The sequence below is a fragment of the Rattus rattus genome, chromosome X, assembly GCF_011064425.1.
Source record: "Rattus rattus isolate New Zealand chromosome X, Rrattus_CSIRO_v1, whole genome shotgun sequence".
Lineage (NCBI taxonomy): Eukaryota > Metazoa > Chordata > Mammalia > Rodentia > Muridae > Rattus > Rattus rattus.
In genome coordinates, this window is record NC_046172.1 from 66,844,479 (window position 1) to 66,862,358 (window position 17,880).

General features: G+C 35.5%; 1 protein-coding gene across 1 annotated transcript in view; it reads right to left on the minus strand.

Moving 5' to 3' along the window:
- Positions 1–17,880, minus strand: part of Abcb7 (ATP binding cassette subfamily B member 7) — a 145,808-nt gene that overhangs the window by 6,270 nt on the left and 121,658 nt on the right. Inside the window, exons 7-15 of the mRNA XM_032889792.1 lie at positions 17,141–17,229; positions 16,964–17,051; positions 15,165–15,339; positions 14,156–14,313; positions 13,497–13,660; positions 13,217–13,346; positions 9,026–9,197; positions 8,237–8,340; positions 6,050–6,140 (exon numbers count right to left, since the gene is read on the minus strand). Of these exons, the coding sequence (XP_032745683.1) occupies positions 6,050–6,140; positions 8,237–8,340; positions 9,026–9,197; positions 13,217–13,346; positions 13,497–13,660; positions 14,156–14,313; positions 15,165–15,339; positions 16,964–17,051; positions 17,141–17,229 (1,171 nt within the window). The remainder of the gene's footprint in view (positions 1–6,049; positions 6,141–8,236; positions 8,341–9,025; positions 9,198–13,216; positions 13,347–13,496; positions 13,661–14,155; positions 14,314–15,164; positions 15,340–16,963; positions 17,052–17,140; positions 17,230–17,880) is intronic.

Here is a 17,880-nt window from a genome sequence, read left to right on the forward strand (position 1 = left end):
TCTGTCTCTGTCTTTCTCTCTAACTCACTCACACACTGTCATTCTCTCTCTCTCTCTCTCTCTCTCACTCACACTCACATTGTCATACACACACACTCTCTCTCTCTCTCACACACACACACACACATACACACACACACACACACACACACACACAAACACACACAAAATTAGAAACAGTCAATTTTTAAAAGGCTAAAAATGCCCTCAATACATCGTTACATCAGGAGGTACAGGAACCAGTTTGTTTCATTACTGATACAAAATTTGATCACATGCTTAAGGATATCTACACAATTTCTCAAATTAACTGTCAAATTTTTATCTTTGTAATAATATGTAATCTATGGGATTTATTTTCAAACTGATTGAATAATGTCTTCCTCAATGGTTTAATCAGCCTATGATGATTGTTTCTAAAACAATTACTACAATGGTGGTCAAAAAATCTGATTCCCTCAATTTATCATTCCTTTTACAGGCTGGCTACTGGTATTCTTAAAAGGCTTTCCTTTTCCTCTTGGTAGCTCTTATTTTAAAAGTATCATCATGAACACAGAAATTAGTTTTTTATTCATTGTGTTGCAACTCATTAGTGCCATTATTCTTTTTACTGCTCTAATTATCCCACATTTGGCCAGTGGGAGGTCATTCAAAGTGGTTCCTATGTCCTTGTGACATGTGTTCATTAGTTTCCCGGCCCCAGATCAGTTTTTATCGAAGGAGGTTTGGTTCCTTTTAGTAAGACACAGTAATTTAGTACCCAAGATCTGTGTGCTGGGAATGCTCATTACTCATAGACTTTCATTGCACCCAGGCTTTTTCAGTGGACAGAATTAGAATGTTTTTCGTATCAGAAACTCAGATAGAGAATTCTGTTAAACCTAACCTTGTGAGGGTCTTGCTTCCTGTGATGATTTTTTTTACTTGCATCTTTCTTCTCCCAAGTAAGATCTCTGATATAAGAGCAGTGCATTTACTCAGCATATGCTGCTCAGTCTTGTATAGAAAATAATTTCAAAATGGGTACTTCCATAAAATCACCCACTATTTCTTTTGGACTACTTAGCCTTATAATACATTTCTGCTAGATACAAAAATACCCAGGGTTTTTGTTGTTGTTGTTGTTCTATTTTTGCCAACTTGACACAAGTTCGGACATCTTAGAAGAAGGAACTGAGAGAATGCTTTCATAAGACTGCTTGTAGGCAAGACTGGAGGGCATTTACTGACTGATTATTGTGGTAGACCCCAGCACACTGTGGGTGGTGCCATCCCTGTGCAGGTAGTTCTGGGGTGAATAAATAAGCAGGCTGAGCAAGCCAGAGGTAACGAGGCAGTAAGCAGCATTCCTCCATGCTCTCTGTGTTAAAAAATTACAAGGGTTGGTTCTATTATCAATGTGACAGTGATGTTTCTTGTTAGTGTTTAATTTTTATGTTTTTATGTCCCTGATTTATTTTCGTGTTTTTTGTTAGTACACAATGAGCTTCACAATGCTATCATTAAGCTATATACCAGGCCCTCTTCTATATTTTTATTTTGAAAGTCTTACTAAGTTGCCCAGGCTCCCCTTCCCTAGTAGCTAGGATTACAAACTTGTGTGAACAAGCCTGGCCTCTATTTCTTATATAAACACAAATTCTGCTATTTTAGCCTCATACTCATCTTCACTTTCCATATTACCCAGATGTCTCCAATTTCTGAGCCATTTCAGGTTTCTAAGGTATGAACCAAGTCAGTTTTAAAAACTGCTTTCTCTCTATTTTGGCAGATAATACTATTAAAATTTCTCAGTTATTTTAATCTACATACTTTCCCCCCGTTTGCTGATATTCTTTGCCCACTGTTAATTCCTCTTATAGTACATTTGTTGACTTAAAATTATATTCATTTTATTCTTTCATATTTTTGTTTTATTTTGCATGAAAGAAGGGAGATAAATGTGTCTAATCTTCCATGTTCAATCAGATGTCTTATAGATATGTTATCTTTTATAGAAATATCATAAACAAATATTGATAGAGTGGCTGAGGTGACAGACAGACCACCAGTTGAAAATAAGGTCACATAACTAAGCAATTAGAGACCCAACAAATAAAAATACTAAAATTGTGTATGTAGATATAGATACTATTAATGTATCAATACACTAATTCTAATTCAAAACCCAAGGGCCAACGTTGTGAAAAAACTGCACAGATATACAGATAGATTATTTGCTAAGAAATTTGAACATTTTATTACTAATCAAAAGCTCAGAGAGCACGATGGCATACAATTGGTAAGCTTAGTTAAAAAGACCCAAAATATCAGGTTCTTTAATATCAAAGATACAGTAAGGATTAAACTACCATTTAAGATATTTTGGTGTAATCATATTGGGGAAAAACAACTTGTCTAAAGATTTATGAACAAACTAATATGTTTAAAGTAACAAGTATACAAATCCCTTAAAGAGCAGAGTATAGCCATCACAATACCAAATACTGTCTAAGGAGAATGAAAAAAACATCCTCTCAGTTTGGGAATATAGTTCAATGGTAGAACACATGCTTGCATGTATAAGGCTCTGAGTTCAACCTTCAGCATCATTAAAATATCCCTCTTACCCAGAGCTGGGGCTGTCCCACAGCCCTGGGACACAAAACCTGCCTGCAGAGAGCTGGTCTGCCAGGAGCGCTCTCACTCCAAAGATCACAGGCTAACAGGCCCACAGGAGGGATAAGCTCCAGTCAGACACAGCAAGACCAACTAACATCAGAGATAACCAGATGGTGAAGAAGAACAAGAACCTAAGCAACAGAAACCAAGACTACTTGGTATCACCACAACCCAGTTCTCCCACCACAGAAGGTACTGGATACTTCAACACACCTGAAAAGCAAGATTTGGATTTAAAATTACATCACAATTTGATGATTTGATTTAAAGACTTTAATAACTCCCTTAAAGAAATACAGAATAACACAGTAGAAGCCCTTAAAGAGGAAGCACAAACATCCCTTAAAAAATTACAGGAAAACATAACCAAACAGGTTAAGTAATTGAACAAAACCATCCAGGATCTAAAAATGGAAATAGAAACAATAAAAAAAATCACAAAGAGAGGCAACCATGGGGCTAGAAAACCTAGGAAAGAAATCAGGAGTGAAAAACTCAAGCATTACTAACAGAATACAAAAGATGAAAGAGAGACTCTCAGGGGCAGAAGATACATTGATGAAATCCAGGACACAATGAGAAGACTAAACCTAAGAATAATAGGTATAGAAGGAACAAAGATTCCCAACTTAAAGGGCCAATAAATATCTTCAACAAAATTATAGAAGGAAACTTCCCTAAAGAAAGAGATGCCCATGAAGATACAAGAAGCCTACAGAAGTCTAAATAGACAGGACCAGAAAAGAAACTCCTCCCATCACACATGAATCAAAACACCAAATGCACAAAACAAAGAATATTAAAAGCAGTAATGGAAAAAGGTCAAGTAACATATAAAGGCAGACCTATCAGAATTACACCAGACTTCTCACCATTCTGGAAATCAGTCTGGAGGTTCCTCAGAAAATTGGACATTGCACTACCTGAGGACCCAGCTATACCTCTCTTGGGCATATACCCCAAAAGATGCTTCAACATACAACAAAGACACATGCTCCACTATGTTCATAGCAGCCTTATTTACAATAGCCAGAAGCTGGAAAGAACCCAGATGCCCTCCAACAGAGGAATGGATTAAAAAAATGTGGTACACCTACAGAATGGAATACTACTCAGCTATCAAAAACAATGACTTTATGAAATTCATAGGCAAATAGAATGAACCAGAAAATATCATCCTGAGTGAGGTTACTCAATCACAGAAAAACACACTTGGTATGCACTCATTGATAAGTGGATATTAGTCAAAAAGGTCAAATTACCCAAGATGCAATCTACAGAGCACAGGAAGCTCAAGAAGAAGAAAGACCAAAATGTGGATGCTTCATTCCTTCTTAGAAGAGCAAACAAAATATTCATGGCAGGAAATGCAGGCATAAAGAGTGGAGCAGGGACTGAACAAAAGGTCATCCAGAGACTGTCCCACCTGGGGACCCATCTCATATTCAGCCATCAAACCCAGTAACTATTGCTGATTCCAAGAAGTGCTAGCTGACAGGACCCAGATGTGGGTGTCTCCTGAGAGGCTCTGCCAGAGCCCTACTGATACAGATGAGGATAGTTGCAGCTCACCATTGGACTGAGCACAGGGACCCTAATAGAAGAGTTAGAGAAAAGAGTGAACGAGCTGAAGGGGTTTGCAACACCATAGGAAGAACAACAGTATCAATCAACCAGATCCCACCAGAGCTCCCAGGGACTAAACCACCAACCAATGAGTACACATGGAGGGACCCATGACTCCAGCCACATATGTAGCACAGGATGGCATTGTCCAGCATCAATGGGAAGTAAACCCTTGATTTGTGAAGGCTCTTTTCCCCAGGGTGTCGAGGCTGGAGTGGCTGGGTGGGAGTGGGAGCATCCTCATGGAAGCACGGGGTGGGGTAGTGGGTATGGGAGACTGGGGAAAGGGGCTAACATTTAAAATATAAATACATAAAATATCCAAGAAAAAATAAAATTAAGAACATACCCCTCTTAGATTATTCAAAACTACATAATTGCTTTCTATCCCTTAACTCTCTGTACATAGGCTTCCAAACAACTGAAGTAGTGATTTGAATAGAAAGATAGTGATGGAAAAGGCCTTGAATGTGATATGAAAAACTGAACAGTGTTAGAAATAATCAAACACTAACAGGTAGGGAAAGAGACCCTTACAGAAATGAATCAAAGGCAATAATTAAATATTTTCAACTGCCAATCACAACAATGATACTTTGATTTGCTGAGAACATGTAGTTAGTAGTAAGCTTGTATAGCAAACCCCTAAGACAGAAAATAGGGTATTTTCTTACTTTGTGTATAAGGAAAACAACAATGTAAATGGTCATGTTTAAATGATCATTTTTATCTTACTGTAATATTTAGAATATTAAGGTTAAGTACAGCAGTAGAACAATGAAAATATATCAAAAACACCATGCAAAGATTTATTTAGACAAAAATGATGCAGAAAAATTATTTTATATAGACATTCCTTGAAAATATGAAAAATACTTTTCTGATCAAATATTTGCTTTTAGTACTTTGAGTGAGTTACTATGTTTCTTCTTTTCAAAAGTTCACATATTACTTCCTACAAAAGGGACTAACACCAATATACTATTAGGATCCAATGTCATCCAAAGAATACAAATTCCATAATATTATTTTAGACACAATAATTAAATTTTAGGTACCTATTACTAGTTCCAATTTACTTCAAATATTATTATTTTTCCTTTTTTATAGCTTCTAGGAAATTTGTTCTTTGATGAGTTCATAGATACATAAATACATGTATTTAAAATGTACCCTCTCCTCCCACCCCTACAAGTGCATTTCCTTCTTCATTCATGTCCTTTGGTTTTCTGACCCACTGAGTTTTACCATGACAGTCTACATAAGGACTGGTTTAGAAATATCCACTGGAGCCTGGTAGGGTCACCTTTGAGTACATAAGTGAAGACAATGACTGTGCTCCCTCCCATAGAATCTATAAACAGTTAATAATTCCTAGGGAAGGGTATGGCCCTGTGAGTCCTTCCTGTATTCATGATCTGACTTCTGACTGGGCCCAGTCTTGTACAGAGCCAGTGCAGGTACCTCGAGTTGCTGTAACATCATGATTACAAAATGACTAATAGCATTTCACAGCCTTTCCCCCTACCTTTGGTTCTTTATCCCCCCAACCTCCTGCCTCATTCTTCCATGTTCCCTGAGCATTAGAGCAAGTGGTATAAATGTGCTGTTTGGGGCTGAGCACTAACTGCCAGTTATTTTCCACACCTGAGCAGGTTTGAGTGGGCTGCATTCACTGCCTACTAAACTGTAATTAAGGTTGAAAGAATGAATACTAACTTGTAAATTCGCCTCTTACCTGGGTTTCAGGACAATGATTTTTCATCTGCATCAAATAACTGTTGACAATCTATAAAGGATGAAATAGAAGTTCTGTGCTTCACCACATCCCTCATGGCACCAAGAATAGTCTACAAGTTTGACAAGAGCAGGAGAAAAGCAAACGAGAGCTAAGTTAGTGTTAGCTAGGTTAGTGTAAATGAAACAACCGTATCTTTCCTAGAGGAACTTCTACCACTAATACTTACTAAAGGAAATAAAACAAAGACAAAAACATCAAAGAAAATTGGGAAGTAAACATAAGTACACCCTCATGAAATGACCATTCAGATAGGCAGCATGCCACTAAAATTTGTGGGAGAAGGCGATGTTTTCTATGTTTCAAAAAACTCTGGTGATATGAGGAACATGAACAAAACTAAAGTAAGTATTCAAGAAAAAAGTCTAAGAAAGACAGCAGTCTAAAAACTTATAGGAACATCTGTTCTTCCAAAGGCATGGCATATCCATGTCTTTTTTTTTTTTTTTTAACTTGAGGAAGCCCTTTTTTTGAAAGCATTTTGAGTTCTTGGGGTTTTTTTTTTGAGACTAAGTCTCAGTATAATGCCCTGGCTGTCATAAGATTCACTGTGTTGATCTGGCTGGCCTTAAACTGCTAGGATTAAAAGTGTATGTCACTGTTTTGGGCCACATTATGAGTTTTTAATACCTTCTAGAAAATACTTGTTTACTGCCTACGAAGTGTGAGACAATCACACATATATTCAATTGTCTTTGGAAATTGGGCCTAACCGAAGCCAGTTGGGTAGAGAAGATAGTGTAGGTGATGACCATATAGTCACTGGCTTCTTCCCACACGTGTTTCTAAACATTTCATTTTTAAAAGCTTGTAATTACTGGGAGCAGACAGTTTTCTGAAAAGACGACCTTAAGCCTTACTAGGACAGACTAATGATCAAGTATAGGGCCAATATTAAACAAAACAAAACCCTGATGTTTATAGATAGTCTCTCTCCTATATAAAAACTTAAATTGTGAATCCCCTGAACCTATTAAAAGGGCTCACTGAAGCCCTTCGAAACTTCTTCCTCTAAGGAATTCTTTGTAAATGATTACTGGGTTATATTCTCTGACATAATAATGCTATACAACTTAAAAACTGCTCTTATAAATTCTATCTTGTCAGCTTGTGACATATAATATTGTACAACATATATTTAGGTGTAAAGTTCTCACAAATAGGCTGATAGTCTCTTTTGAATGGGATCTAGTCCTGTTAAATGCTCACTCAAAATATAATAAATTCTCAAATGAATCTATTTTGAATAGTTTTAAGTATGCTTCTGATACAATAATAATGTTCCCTAAAACTTAATTCCACATATAAATATTCTATTACATTGCTGGTAAAACTGAAAGGGGACCTCTACCTTAACACAGTTCTATCACATAGTAGGTGAAAAGTAACAATTAGAGACACTTGCTTATCTTTGGTTGTAGATTAACCTACATGAAATTATCGTTGCTCTTGAAACTTTTTGTATACTCTAAAGATGTTGTTATAACAATGCATTTCTTTCTGTATATCATATGACATTGTTGTCACAACATCCAAGCCATTATACAACCTCTTTTGTGAAATCCACAAAATTGATACCAGTTCTAAGGGTTGTGTTGGCTTGCACAGCAATAGTAAGGAAAAAACATTCTAGTATGTACTGTGTCACAGTCACTTACATGACTTCTATTAAAGGGTGCTAAACAAGACATGTTGGGTAATGTGTACAGCCTTGCAAGATGCAACATGGAGTATCACACATTTCCAAAAGGAAGCGCATTTGTGAACAGATTCACTGGTTCAATGCAGCCTGGCTTTTGTAGCATTCATTAACACTTGCCATACAGGAAGAAGAGGTTATGTATTTTCCTACTAAAATTCATTCCAAACATGAAGTCGGTGATTTTCAACTTAAGGGTTATGACCTTTGTGGGGGTTGAATGATCTTTAGACAGGGGTTGCATATCAGCTATCTTGCACATTGTATCTTTACATTATAATTTGTAACTAGCAAATTTATAGCTATGAAGTAGCAATGAAAATGTTATGGTTGGGGTCAGCACAACATGAGGAACAATGTATTAAAGGGTACAGCATTAGGAAGGTTGAGAAGCACTAGCTAAGTAATGCTGGCTGTGTACTGAAACTTCCAAGGAAAAAGGATTTTACCTCTTCAGTAATTGAATCTAATGATGAAGTAGCTTCATCATAGAGAATAACTGGGGGATCCTTCAAAATGGCTCTTGCAATCGCTACCCTCTGCTTTTCTCCTCCTGGAAAAGAAGTTTAATTTAAGGAAATATAAGAATATTTATTCTGTTTCAAGCATTTCTGTTGATTAAAATCATCAAGTTATACTTGCAACATTTACATCAACTCTTTATCACTCACCACTTTACTGAATTGTTCAGTCTCATTCTATATACGATATCCTTTGACAAATTATATTTCTTGGAATACAAATGTAATCTTAATCTGATTCATGTCAGTGACATAATATAATGAGAAGAAACAATTTTGATTCTCAAATGATTCTCACCAGAAACATGTTTATCATGTTATTTTATATTACAAATATTTCAATATGCAAGAACCTTAGATAAAAAAATTACAAGAGCAAAGAATCAACAAAGCAAAAGACAAATCCAATATCTGAAACTGGAAAATGACGTAAGGACATGAAACCATGAATATCTAAATGTATGACTTATAAGTGGGAGGTTTAGACAACTGAGCCTAACCTAGGAAATGAGATGACAGACTATTCAGCACTAAACTACTTAACTCTACTTTTCCAATCCTTTTCAGGTGAGTAACAATCTTTGCTTTCTTTAAATATAAGGCTTATGGATTATACATTAACACTAATACATCTGAAATTCTGTCAATAATATAAGTGCTCCCAATAAGTAAGTTTGAACAGAATATAAAAGTAAAAGATTTAAAATTTTTGATGACCTGATAACTTGAGTCCTCGTTCTCCTACTTGTGTGTCATATCCATGTGGCATTCGAAGAATTGCATCATGAAGACCAGCTAATTTTGCGACTGCATATACTTCCTCTGGTGACGCATTGATGTTTCCATATAAGAGGTTGTAGTAGATAGTATTATGGAAGAGGACAGCATCCTGAAGCAGATTCATATAGACACATGTGTGTATGAGTGTGTGTACATACATATTTAAAGACATAAAGTAATAGTAAATAGCAAACCATGGCAAACGCTTTTATTTGAGGAGGGTCCTGAAGTCTCAGGTCCCTTTATGTACCTAATTGCCACATATATATGATTCATTATGTTCATTCCAGACTGAGACATTTATATGCTTAACCATATGTTTTTTCAATACAAGGGAACTCAGTCTACACAAATTATTTTATAAATTGCTTTTTCTATTTAACATATGGTGGAGCTTGCCCATTTTGGATAATAGAAAGACACTTTGTTGTCTTAACAGTTAAATATTTCATGCTACAGATATAACTTACTTTCCCCCTATTAATGTATACTAATGTGATTAACAAATTAGAATAAGACAGCATTTTATAAATGGCTTTACACGCCTAGTATTTCTGCCAGGAGTCCTACCTGTCAACTGAGAGGTCAGGGTTGAGCTTATGTTCACCCTCTGACACTGCTGCTCAGCTGGCTTGCGAAGGCAGCTAGCAATGGATGGGCATGCTCTACCCAGTGCTATGTATAGTTCCTAGATCTACACAGCGTTAGCGACCGGGTTATTACACATTTCACTTGTTGGGACTTTTCAAGTGGAATGTGCTTTCTGTTTACATTTGCATTTCCTTAATTACTGAGAGGTTAAATATATTTCCATGCATTTGTAAGAAGCAAACAAATAATCTCTTCGGCATGTATGTATGTTATTAGAGAAGTCCACTGCAAGCCTTCATTTGATAATTCAACTTGTTCTGACATAGCATACTAAAGATACTTTATTTCAAGTGAGCATTATCTCTTATTTTTTATCAGTCTTTAAATGGCTCTAATTGTTAATATTCACCAGGGAATCCCACTTATAGGTTTCAGGCTCAAAACTTCAAATATTATTTCAAAAAATATTCTAGTCATTTATATATCTACTATTAACATAAATTTGTCATACTGAGTTGGTATCAAATAAACTTAAAGTTCTATACGCAGAACTATTTTATAATATTTCATATCTGAAAAAATTGACAAATGCTAACTGAAAAAGAAAAGTATAATGAAATGTGATAAAATGAAAATGAACTAAACAGGTATGGTAGTCCACTCGGTAGTCCCAGCACTCAGGAACTGGATGTAAGGAGAGAAGGATGCTACTCTGCATTCTAAAAATGACAGCCTAGCCTGTGCTAACAACGAACGGAGCTACAGTGTAAAAGCAAATACTATTAGCACACAGGCAAATAAGTGCACGGGGGGGTGGCACTGTTAATTTATTTGCTAGAATTTGGCTATAACCACATTACTCTCTATAGGTATCTTATGTTATACAACTTATAAATAGAAATAAATTTTACAAATTTAAGAAATTAAATAATATATTACTTTATCATCTAGAAAAACATTAATGCTTTGATATTTGTTTCATCTTTTTCTCTATTTACAAGTACTAATCTATACTGTAGAGCTGGAATATCTTGTTTGCTATCTTTCAGCAAACTTTGTAATGACACACTGCTTACACTACTCAATATTCTTTCAAACTGTAATACTGGGCTTGAGAAATAACTTACTGGTTAAGAGCACCGGGGTTAAGTGCACTGGTTGCTCTTCTAGAGGCTTTCCTGACTTCAATTCCCATAGTCATAGTCAAGTCATATGTAACACCAGAGTCAAAGGATCCAAAATTATCTTCTGAACTCAATACCAGGCACACATGAGGTACAAAGACGTACATGCATGCAAAATACCCATATATGTTAAGTAAACAACAACAATGTAATTTGAGAAAACTTAACAATTAAAAATGGCTACATGTCACTTGATCCTGTAAGACTTTAAGCATTCAATTACCATTGGGTATTTATACTATCTACAATTTTCACCATTAGAAATAACGGTGTCCTGAACATTGTATTTAAAAACACATGTTGTACCTTTTAATTTTTTACTACAATTTCCTAGAGGCAGAACTATTAGAACACTTTCCCAGAACCTGTTATGTAGTTTCCATTTTCTTATGAAAGTTATATACTTTCCTCAGTAGAGCAAGACTCCCATTTCACAGAGTTGTGACTAAACTTGATACCCTACATTTCAAAATCTTTATCAAGGTGATTAAAGTAAAAGTGTTATTTCGTGTTCACTTAATTTTATATTACTAATGTCTCTAAAAGGATGGACAGCTTTTCTTCCTTTGTGAATTTAATGTTTTAATTTTTCAAAAAGATGAGTGAAATTATTATAGCCCAATGGAATGGCAGAATTAGACGCCTATGAATTAGAACACAGAACTCAATGGAGGTTAAGTGTGCCCAGAATGTGCTCATTTGCGTGTTATATAGGTCAATGTTTCAACACACAGTCAGTCAGTTTAAATGGATCAGTCAGTCAGTCAGTCCGAGGGATTGACCAATTGACTATTCATCTACCTATCTATCTATCTATCTATCTATCTATCTATCTATCCATCCATCTATCCATCCATTTATTTTACCTATCAGAATTATCTAAGATGAATATTAAAAAGCCAGGTTTCTGGGCTCACAATGCACTCCACCATCAAAAGCAGAGCATATGAAAAAGGAGTGGAATTTCAAATATTTCCCTAGGGTTATGGTTATACCCACTAAAATTTGGAATTGTCAGGAAAATACAGAATAGAAAGGAATACCATATGCAGGAGCACTTGGGCACCTTTGGGACTTACGGACGCAGGTATGTGTGTGTTTTTGTGTTTTTTTTTTTTTTTTTTTTTTTTTTTTTTTTGGCGGAGCTGGGGACCGAACCCAGGGCCTTGTGCTTGCTAGGCAAGCGCTCTACCACTGAGCTAAATCCCCAACCCCGTTTTTGTGTGTTTTAAAGACAGAATCACACTCTGCATTCCAGACCTACCTGGAATGCACTGGAGCCCGGGTTCCCTCAAACTGAAGTCAATGATCCCATCATAGCTTTCCAAGTGCTAGAATTGCAGGTGTGATCACCATGTCCTTCCTTATTTTCTTACAGGTTTTCTCCTTTCCTTTCCTGACATGATCTGTTCTCCGAGAGACCTTACACTGGTTTTATGAATCTGACAAGTGTTCTACCATTTAGGCAGAGCCTCTGTTTCCTTTATAAAATTTCAAGATAAAACCGCACTCCCTTTAAGACTTCTCTACTTCTTGTATTCCCAGGCTTTACTATAAACTTCCTTTCCTGACATACCCTGCCCTCCAGGACAGGGCTAGGTTGCCCTTCCCTTAGAGACTCTTCCCTATATAATCCAGACATTTTGATTACCTTCTTCTTTTTGTACCTTTTGGTCTCCTGCCTGCTGCACCATTTCCCCTCTCCCTCCCGCCTCTCCTCACAAGGTCCGGTTCAGCCTGGTCATGTCCACTCTGGACTCTCCCAGATGTCCCCCCTCTGAGTATGCTCTCTCACACATCTACAATAAACCTTCTTCTCTGCTAATAAGAAATTTCCTTTCCTGTCCCAACAGCACTCAGTAAACATTTTAAAATTATTACGATGACTCACACACTGTATGCCTCATAGTGAAGAGGACACACAAATAAGGCATAAAACCTAAGTTTGGTAGATAAACTACTTTGTAATTATAAATTAATATGTTGAAAGCTATTCAAAACTACTTTTAATTTTCTGAACATTCATATTGTGAGTATTGTGCTTGGGATGTGTGTGAGTGTGTATGAGAGTGTGTGTGTAGTCTCTAGAATAATAAAGAGTATTTATTTATAACGAGGAAAGTGAGATGAGCACCACAGAGCCGATGAGGCAGGTGGACTCCTGTGAGGACAGCGTGTTTTACATACTGAGTTACATGCCAGCTAGGACTCCATGGTGAGCCCCTGGCAGCAGAATTTCACTTGAAAGGTCTAACATTATCTACTTCATTAGCATATGTTGACTCCTTAAATTCAAATTATTATAGTAATATATCCGCCAACCCTCTAAGAATTACATTTTGCTTTTAAATACCTGAGGTACTACTCCCACTGCACGCCGAAGACTTTCCAGGCTCACATCTTGAATATTTTGACCAGCAAGGTAAATGCTACCCTTTTGAGGCTCATAGAAGCGAAACAGCAGCCTCACTATCGTGCTTTTTCTGAAATTGGAGACGAAGAAAGGTTAATCAGCATCTGTTGTCATTAGGGAAGCTCCATTTCACTATAGTAATTATTTCCCTGTGACAAAAATTCACATCTAGAATTATAAGTCAATAATGTAGAATTTTATAAATAACTAAATTACCCACCCTGACCCACTACCTCCTACAATGGCCACTTTCTTTCCTGCAGGGACTTCAAAAGATACTCCGCTAAGGACTTTCTGTCCTTCAATGTACTCAAAATGCACATTATCAAAGGCCACTGTGGCTGTCTGTGGTGTTATTTGAAGGGGAGATGCCATCGCTTTGTCCTAGCAGGGAAGAAAAAACAGAAACAACTTAATATATTATTTAGAGTAAGCTATGCATACAATGTTTTTAATTAATACACAGAAAAGGAAAACTATGGGAACAATACAAATACTTGTGTATAAGAAACTCCTATATATTTGACTGCTAGCAATATTTTCTTGGTGAGGAGTTGGGAAAGAATGATGGTAAAGAACTTGTTTGTCTAACATAGTGACATAAGAATATTCTCCTAGAAAAGTAGTTCTCAACCTTCCTAAAGCTGCAACTCTTTAATACAGTTCCTCATGTTGTGGTGTCCCAGTCATAACATTACTTTGTTAGTACTTAATAACTGTAATTTTGCTACTGTTGTGACTCTGAAATGCAGGATATCTGGTATGGGATTCTCTAAAGGGGTCATGGCTACAGGTTGCGAACAACTGTTCTAGAACAACCCAATATTCGTGAGACAGTGTTCATGCTCTTTTGAAAAAACTACTATATACATTACTTACTTTAATCCGCGTGTCTACCTTGAGCAGAGTAAACAAGGTATTCATATCTATGAGTGCTTGCCGTGTCTCTCTATATACAGTTCCCAAGAAGTTAAGGGGTAATGAAAGTTGAAAAAGCAGTCCATTCACCATTACTAGATCTCCAACAGTAAGGGCACCTTATTATGTAATCAGAAGAAGAAAGAAATGGTATAAACTTTCCCAGCTTAGGACAGAGTTTTATAGCCAATTTCCATGACAAACTGTTCTAAGTAAACATAATCAACAACATTTAAACTGACAGAAACTGTACAGCATATGAATACATGAAGTAGGTAAGGTAGGAACTTGGTGTACATTGTATGGAAAGGTTTAATATACAAAATGAATGATTTATGTAATGATAGAAGTAAGGCATAAGTAAATATTTCTTGTACAGTATAAAGAAGAAAATTTGTAAAAGAACATATAGTAAAATTTGGAGTAAATGGCTATCATGACCAAGAATAATAATATATTTCATATTAATGTCACACAACAAATGAATGAGGAACAGGCACAAATATTATTTATAAATGAAAAAAACTACAAGAAAGATAATGGTAATTATAAAACAAGTCATTTGAACTAAATAGTAAATTAATGCCAGTACTTTCCAAGTCTAAAAGAAAAATTAAAAATGTTAGATACTAAAAAGGTTGATGTCTCAAATTAGTAAAAACATTTTTAAATGCATCCTAAAAATAAAAATTTTACATGGTTATTTTAAAAAAATGTTTCTCCTAAAGAATTGGGCTACAGACCCATAAAATGAATAAACAGTAGAATTCTTACTTTCAATGAGTAAGTCAGTGTTAACCAAATGGAAATAAAAGAATTATCAATAAACTACATTCTGATAGGAAAAGAAAAGCACTCTAAAATGGCTAACTATCTTGTTGAGCACACTTTACAATTAACACAAAACATTTATTCCTTCCATTAACCCACTTATAATAGTCTCTAAACGTGATAGCCACAGAGCCATTACCTGCCACAATTCCCTGACTGGCAAGCACCATGATAGCTGTTAATCCAACACTGAAAATAGCACTTTGGCCAAAATTCAGCATAGCCAGAGTAGAAGTACTTTTCAATGAAGCAGTCTCATATGTCTTCAAGAATCCATCATATCTTTGTGCTTCATATTTTTCATTGTTAAAATACTACAAATATATAAAAATAGTAACTATGGATGAAACAGAATATATACTCTTTTATGCAATTGGTATAAATTTTATTACACTTGATATATGGATATACTTTATTACAGATCCTATATAAAGTTGAGCTTTGAAGAAAAAATGGGTCAGCAGGAGTGGGGAGGGGTTAAGAAGGGACAATAGAGGAACGTGAATAAAATCACAATACATTATATACATGTATGAAATTGTCAAAAATTAAAACAGAAATATATATATATAAGTATATATATGTATATATTATATATGTATTGCCTTTCAATATTAGATTATGATATTTCTGAAAGTTTTCAAATAATGGATTGTGTTAAAAAATTCATCCAATAAACATTTAGTAACTAGCTAATTAACTGGAACCTAAATTTAAACATGCCTTCTATTTGTGACACTTCCTTCACAAAGCCTTGCCCTGATGCCTTCAATTCCCACTGCCCTCACCATACCATGCCTTTTTGATGAGTCATCTAGATTTTTTTTTACTTTTCTAGCATATCATAAAATCACCACCTCCTCCCATTATAGCTCTTAGCATAGTGGTTTTCGCATGACAGGAATTCAGCAATTATTCAGTGAGTGGATGTAAATAGGAATGAGATAATTAAGAAAAAGCACTATACTAGGCACTCTGAAGAATAAAAAGAACTTGCACATCACCTTAATTAGCTAATTCTATTTGTAATCAGGATGCTAATCATATTTATGATCATTTATAAATTAATTCAGAAGGTAAAATTCTGATATTTCTAATTAAAAACTGAAGAGAAAAGACAGAACATTTGTAAACAAAAGAAAAATGAAGTAGTATGATGAAATAGTACTACTATGAATAGGTAGTTCATCATACCTAGAGATCCTATTCTAATCTGATATTCTTTTTTTTTCCTTTTAAAGACAAAATTTAATTAGGGCTGGCTTACAGGTTCAGAGGTTGTTCATTATCATCAAGGCAGGAACACGGCAGCATCTAGGCAGGCATTGTATAGGCTGAGCTGAGAGCTCTATCTAAAGACATGGCTGAAGGCCACCGAAGTTCTGCTGCTTGCTGGGGCTGGAACATGGCCCCTCTTGTTTTATTACATCATCAATGGCTTTCTGTTTTCCAGTTTCTTCACTACCTAAATTTAGCTGGCCTAGAACTTCCTCTGTAGACTGACTTTGAAGTCAGAAATATGCACGTGTGTCTCATGGGATTAAAGGTATATACTACCACACCCGGATTTAAACCTTTCTTCTGTCCCAGGGGCCTTTGAACTCAGAGATCTCATGGTTTTATCTTCTGGGATTAAAAAGTATGTAGAATCATGTCTGGATTTAAATTTAGTTGGGTTGGATCTTTGCCCAAAGTCCCACTACCTGAATCTGCTCTCTTAGAGCACAGGATTAGGCTCCATTTCACTTCCTGAATTGTGCAGACCTGGCCCAAAAGGTTTCAGTGGACATTTTTACTAAAATATCAGAAAAAAGTCTCCACTGAAACCTTTTGGGCCAGGTCTGCACAATCTAATCTGATATTCTTATAGCGACCATTAAATTAAATAACAGACCAAATCTTAGTGTGAAAGGCAGACAAGATACTTAAACAGATTACCTTCACAGTTTCATAATTCAGCAGTGAGTCAATAGCAGCGTTCCCTGCATCGTTATCAGCTTTGTTCATTTCTATTCTAAATCTAGTTCTGTAAGACAAAGATTTACACATCATGAAACACATGCTATACCATAACTCATTTCTGCATTCTTGACTAGCCGCTGGGGAATATCATACCTCCACCGTGTAACTGCAACTGTGAATGCTGTATATGCACCAAGTGTTCCCAGGGTTACCAATGCAAACTGGGCCCCACATTTGTAATACTGAAAAAGAGGTCAGGAGAAGAAACAAGAAGTGGTTAAATTGTCTTTGACTTTCATCATTCACCAATAAATAAGAAAAGTGAGAGATTATCATGTATGTAAAAAGAAACTGGCAGCATTCTCTATCATGTAAAATAAAATGGAATAAAGGGGCATTGCAAAAGTGTGAAAATAGTTATTTTAGTAAAATATGATTATGAATCATGCTTAATTATATTTTGAATCAAAATTACAACTGGATATAGTATTTTCATTTAAGTATAAAACTTGGCAAAATGGAAAGCCTGTAGAGAATATTATTGCTTTCATTGAAAGTGTTATTTAAAATACTATGCACTTCAGATAAATACAAAGCATTTCTTTTTTTTAAATTATTGTTTTAAAAACAATAAAGTGAAACAGTTTTTTAAAGTGTTGATGTTCTCACTTTAAATCATCACAGCAGCAGATTTCAGTCAAAGAATATAAAGACTATGATGCTGGTAAGTTACATTAATCAATAGTGAATTAAAAATCAAATATCTTAGAAAATCACTCAAGTTAATAAGAAAAGTTAAATGGTTCCCACCACAATTAAACCATCAAATTCTAACACTGAAACAGTTTAAGCCTGAAGAGGAATTAATTAAAAGATTACATTGTTTTAAAACA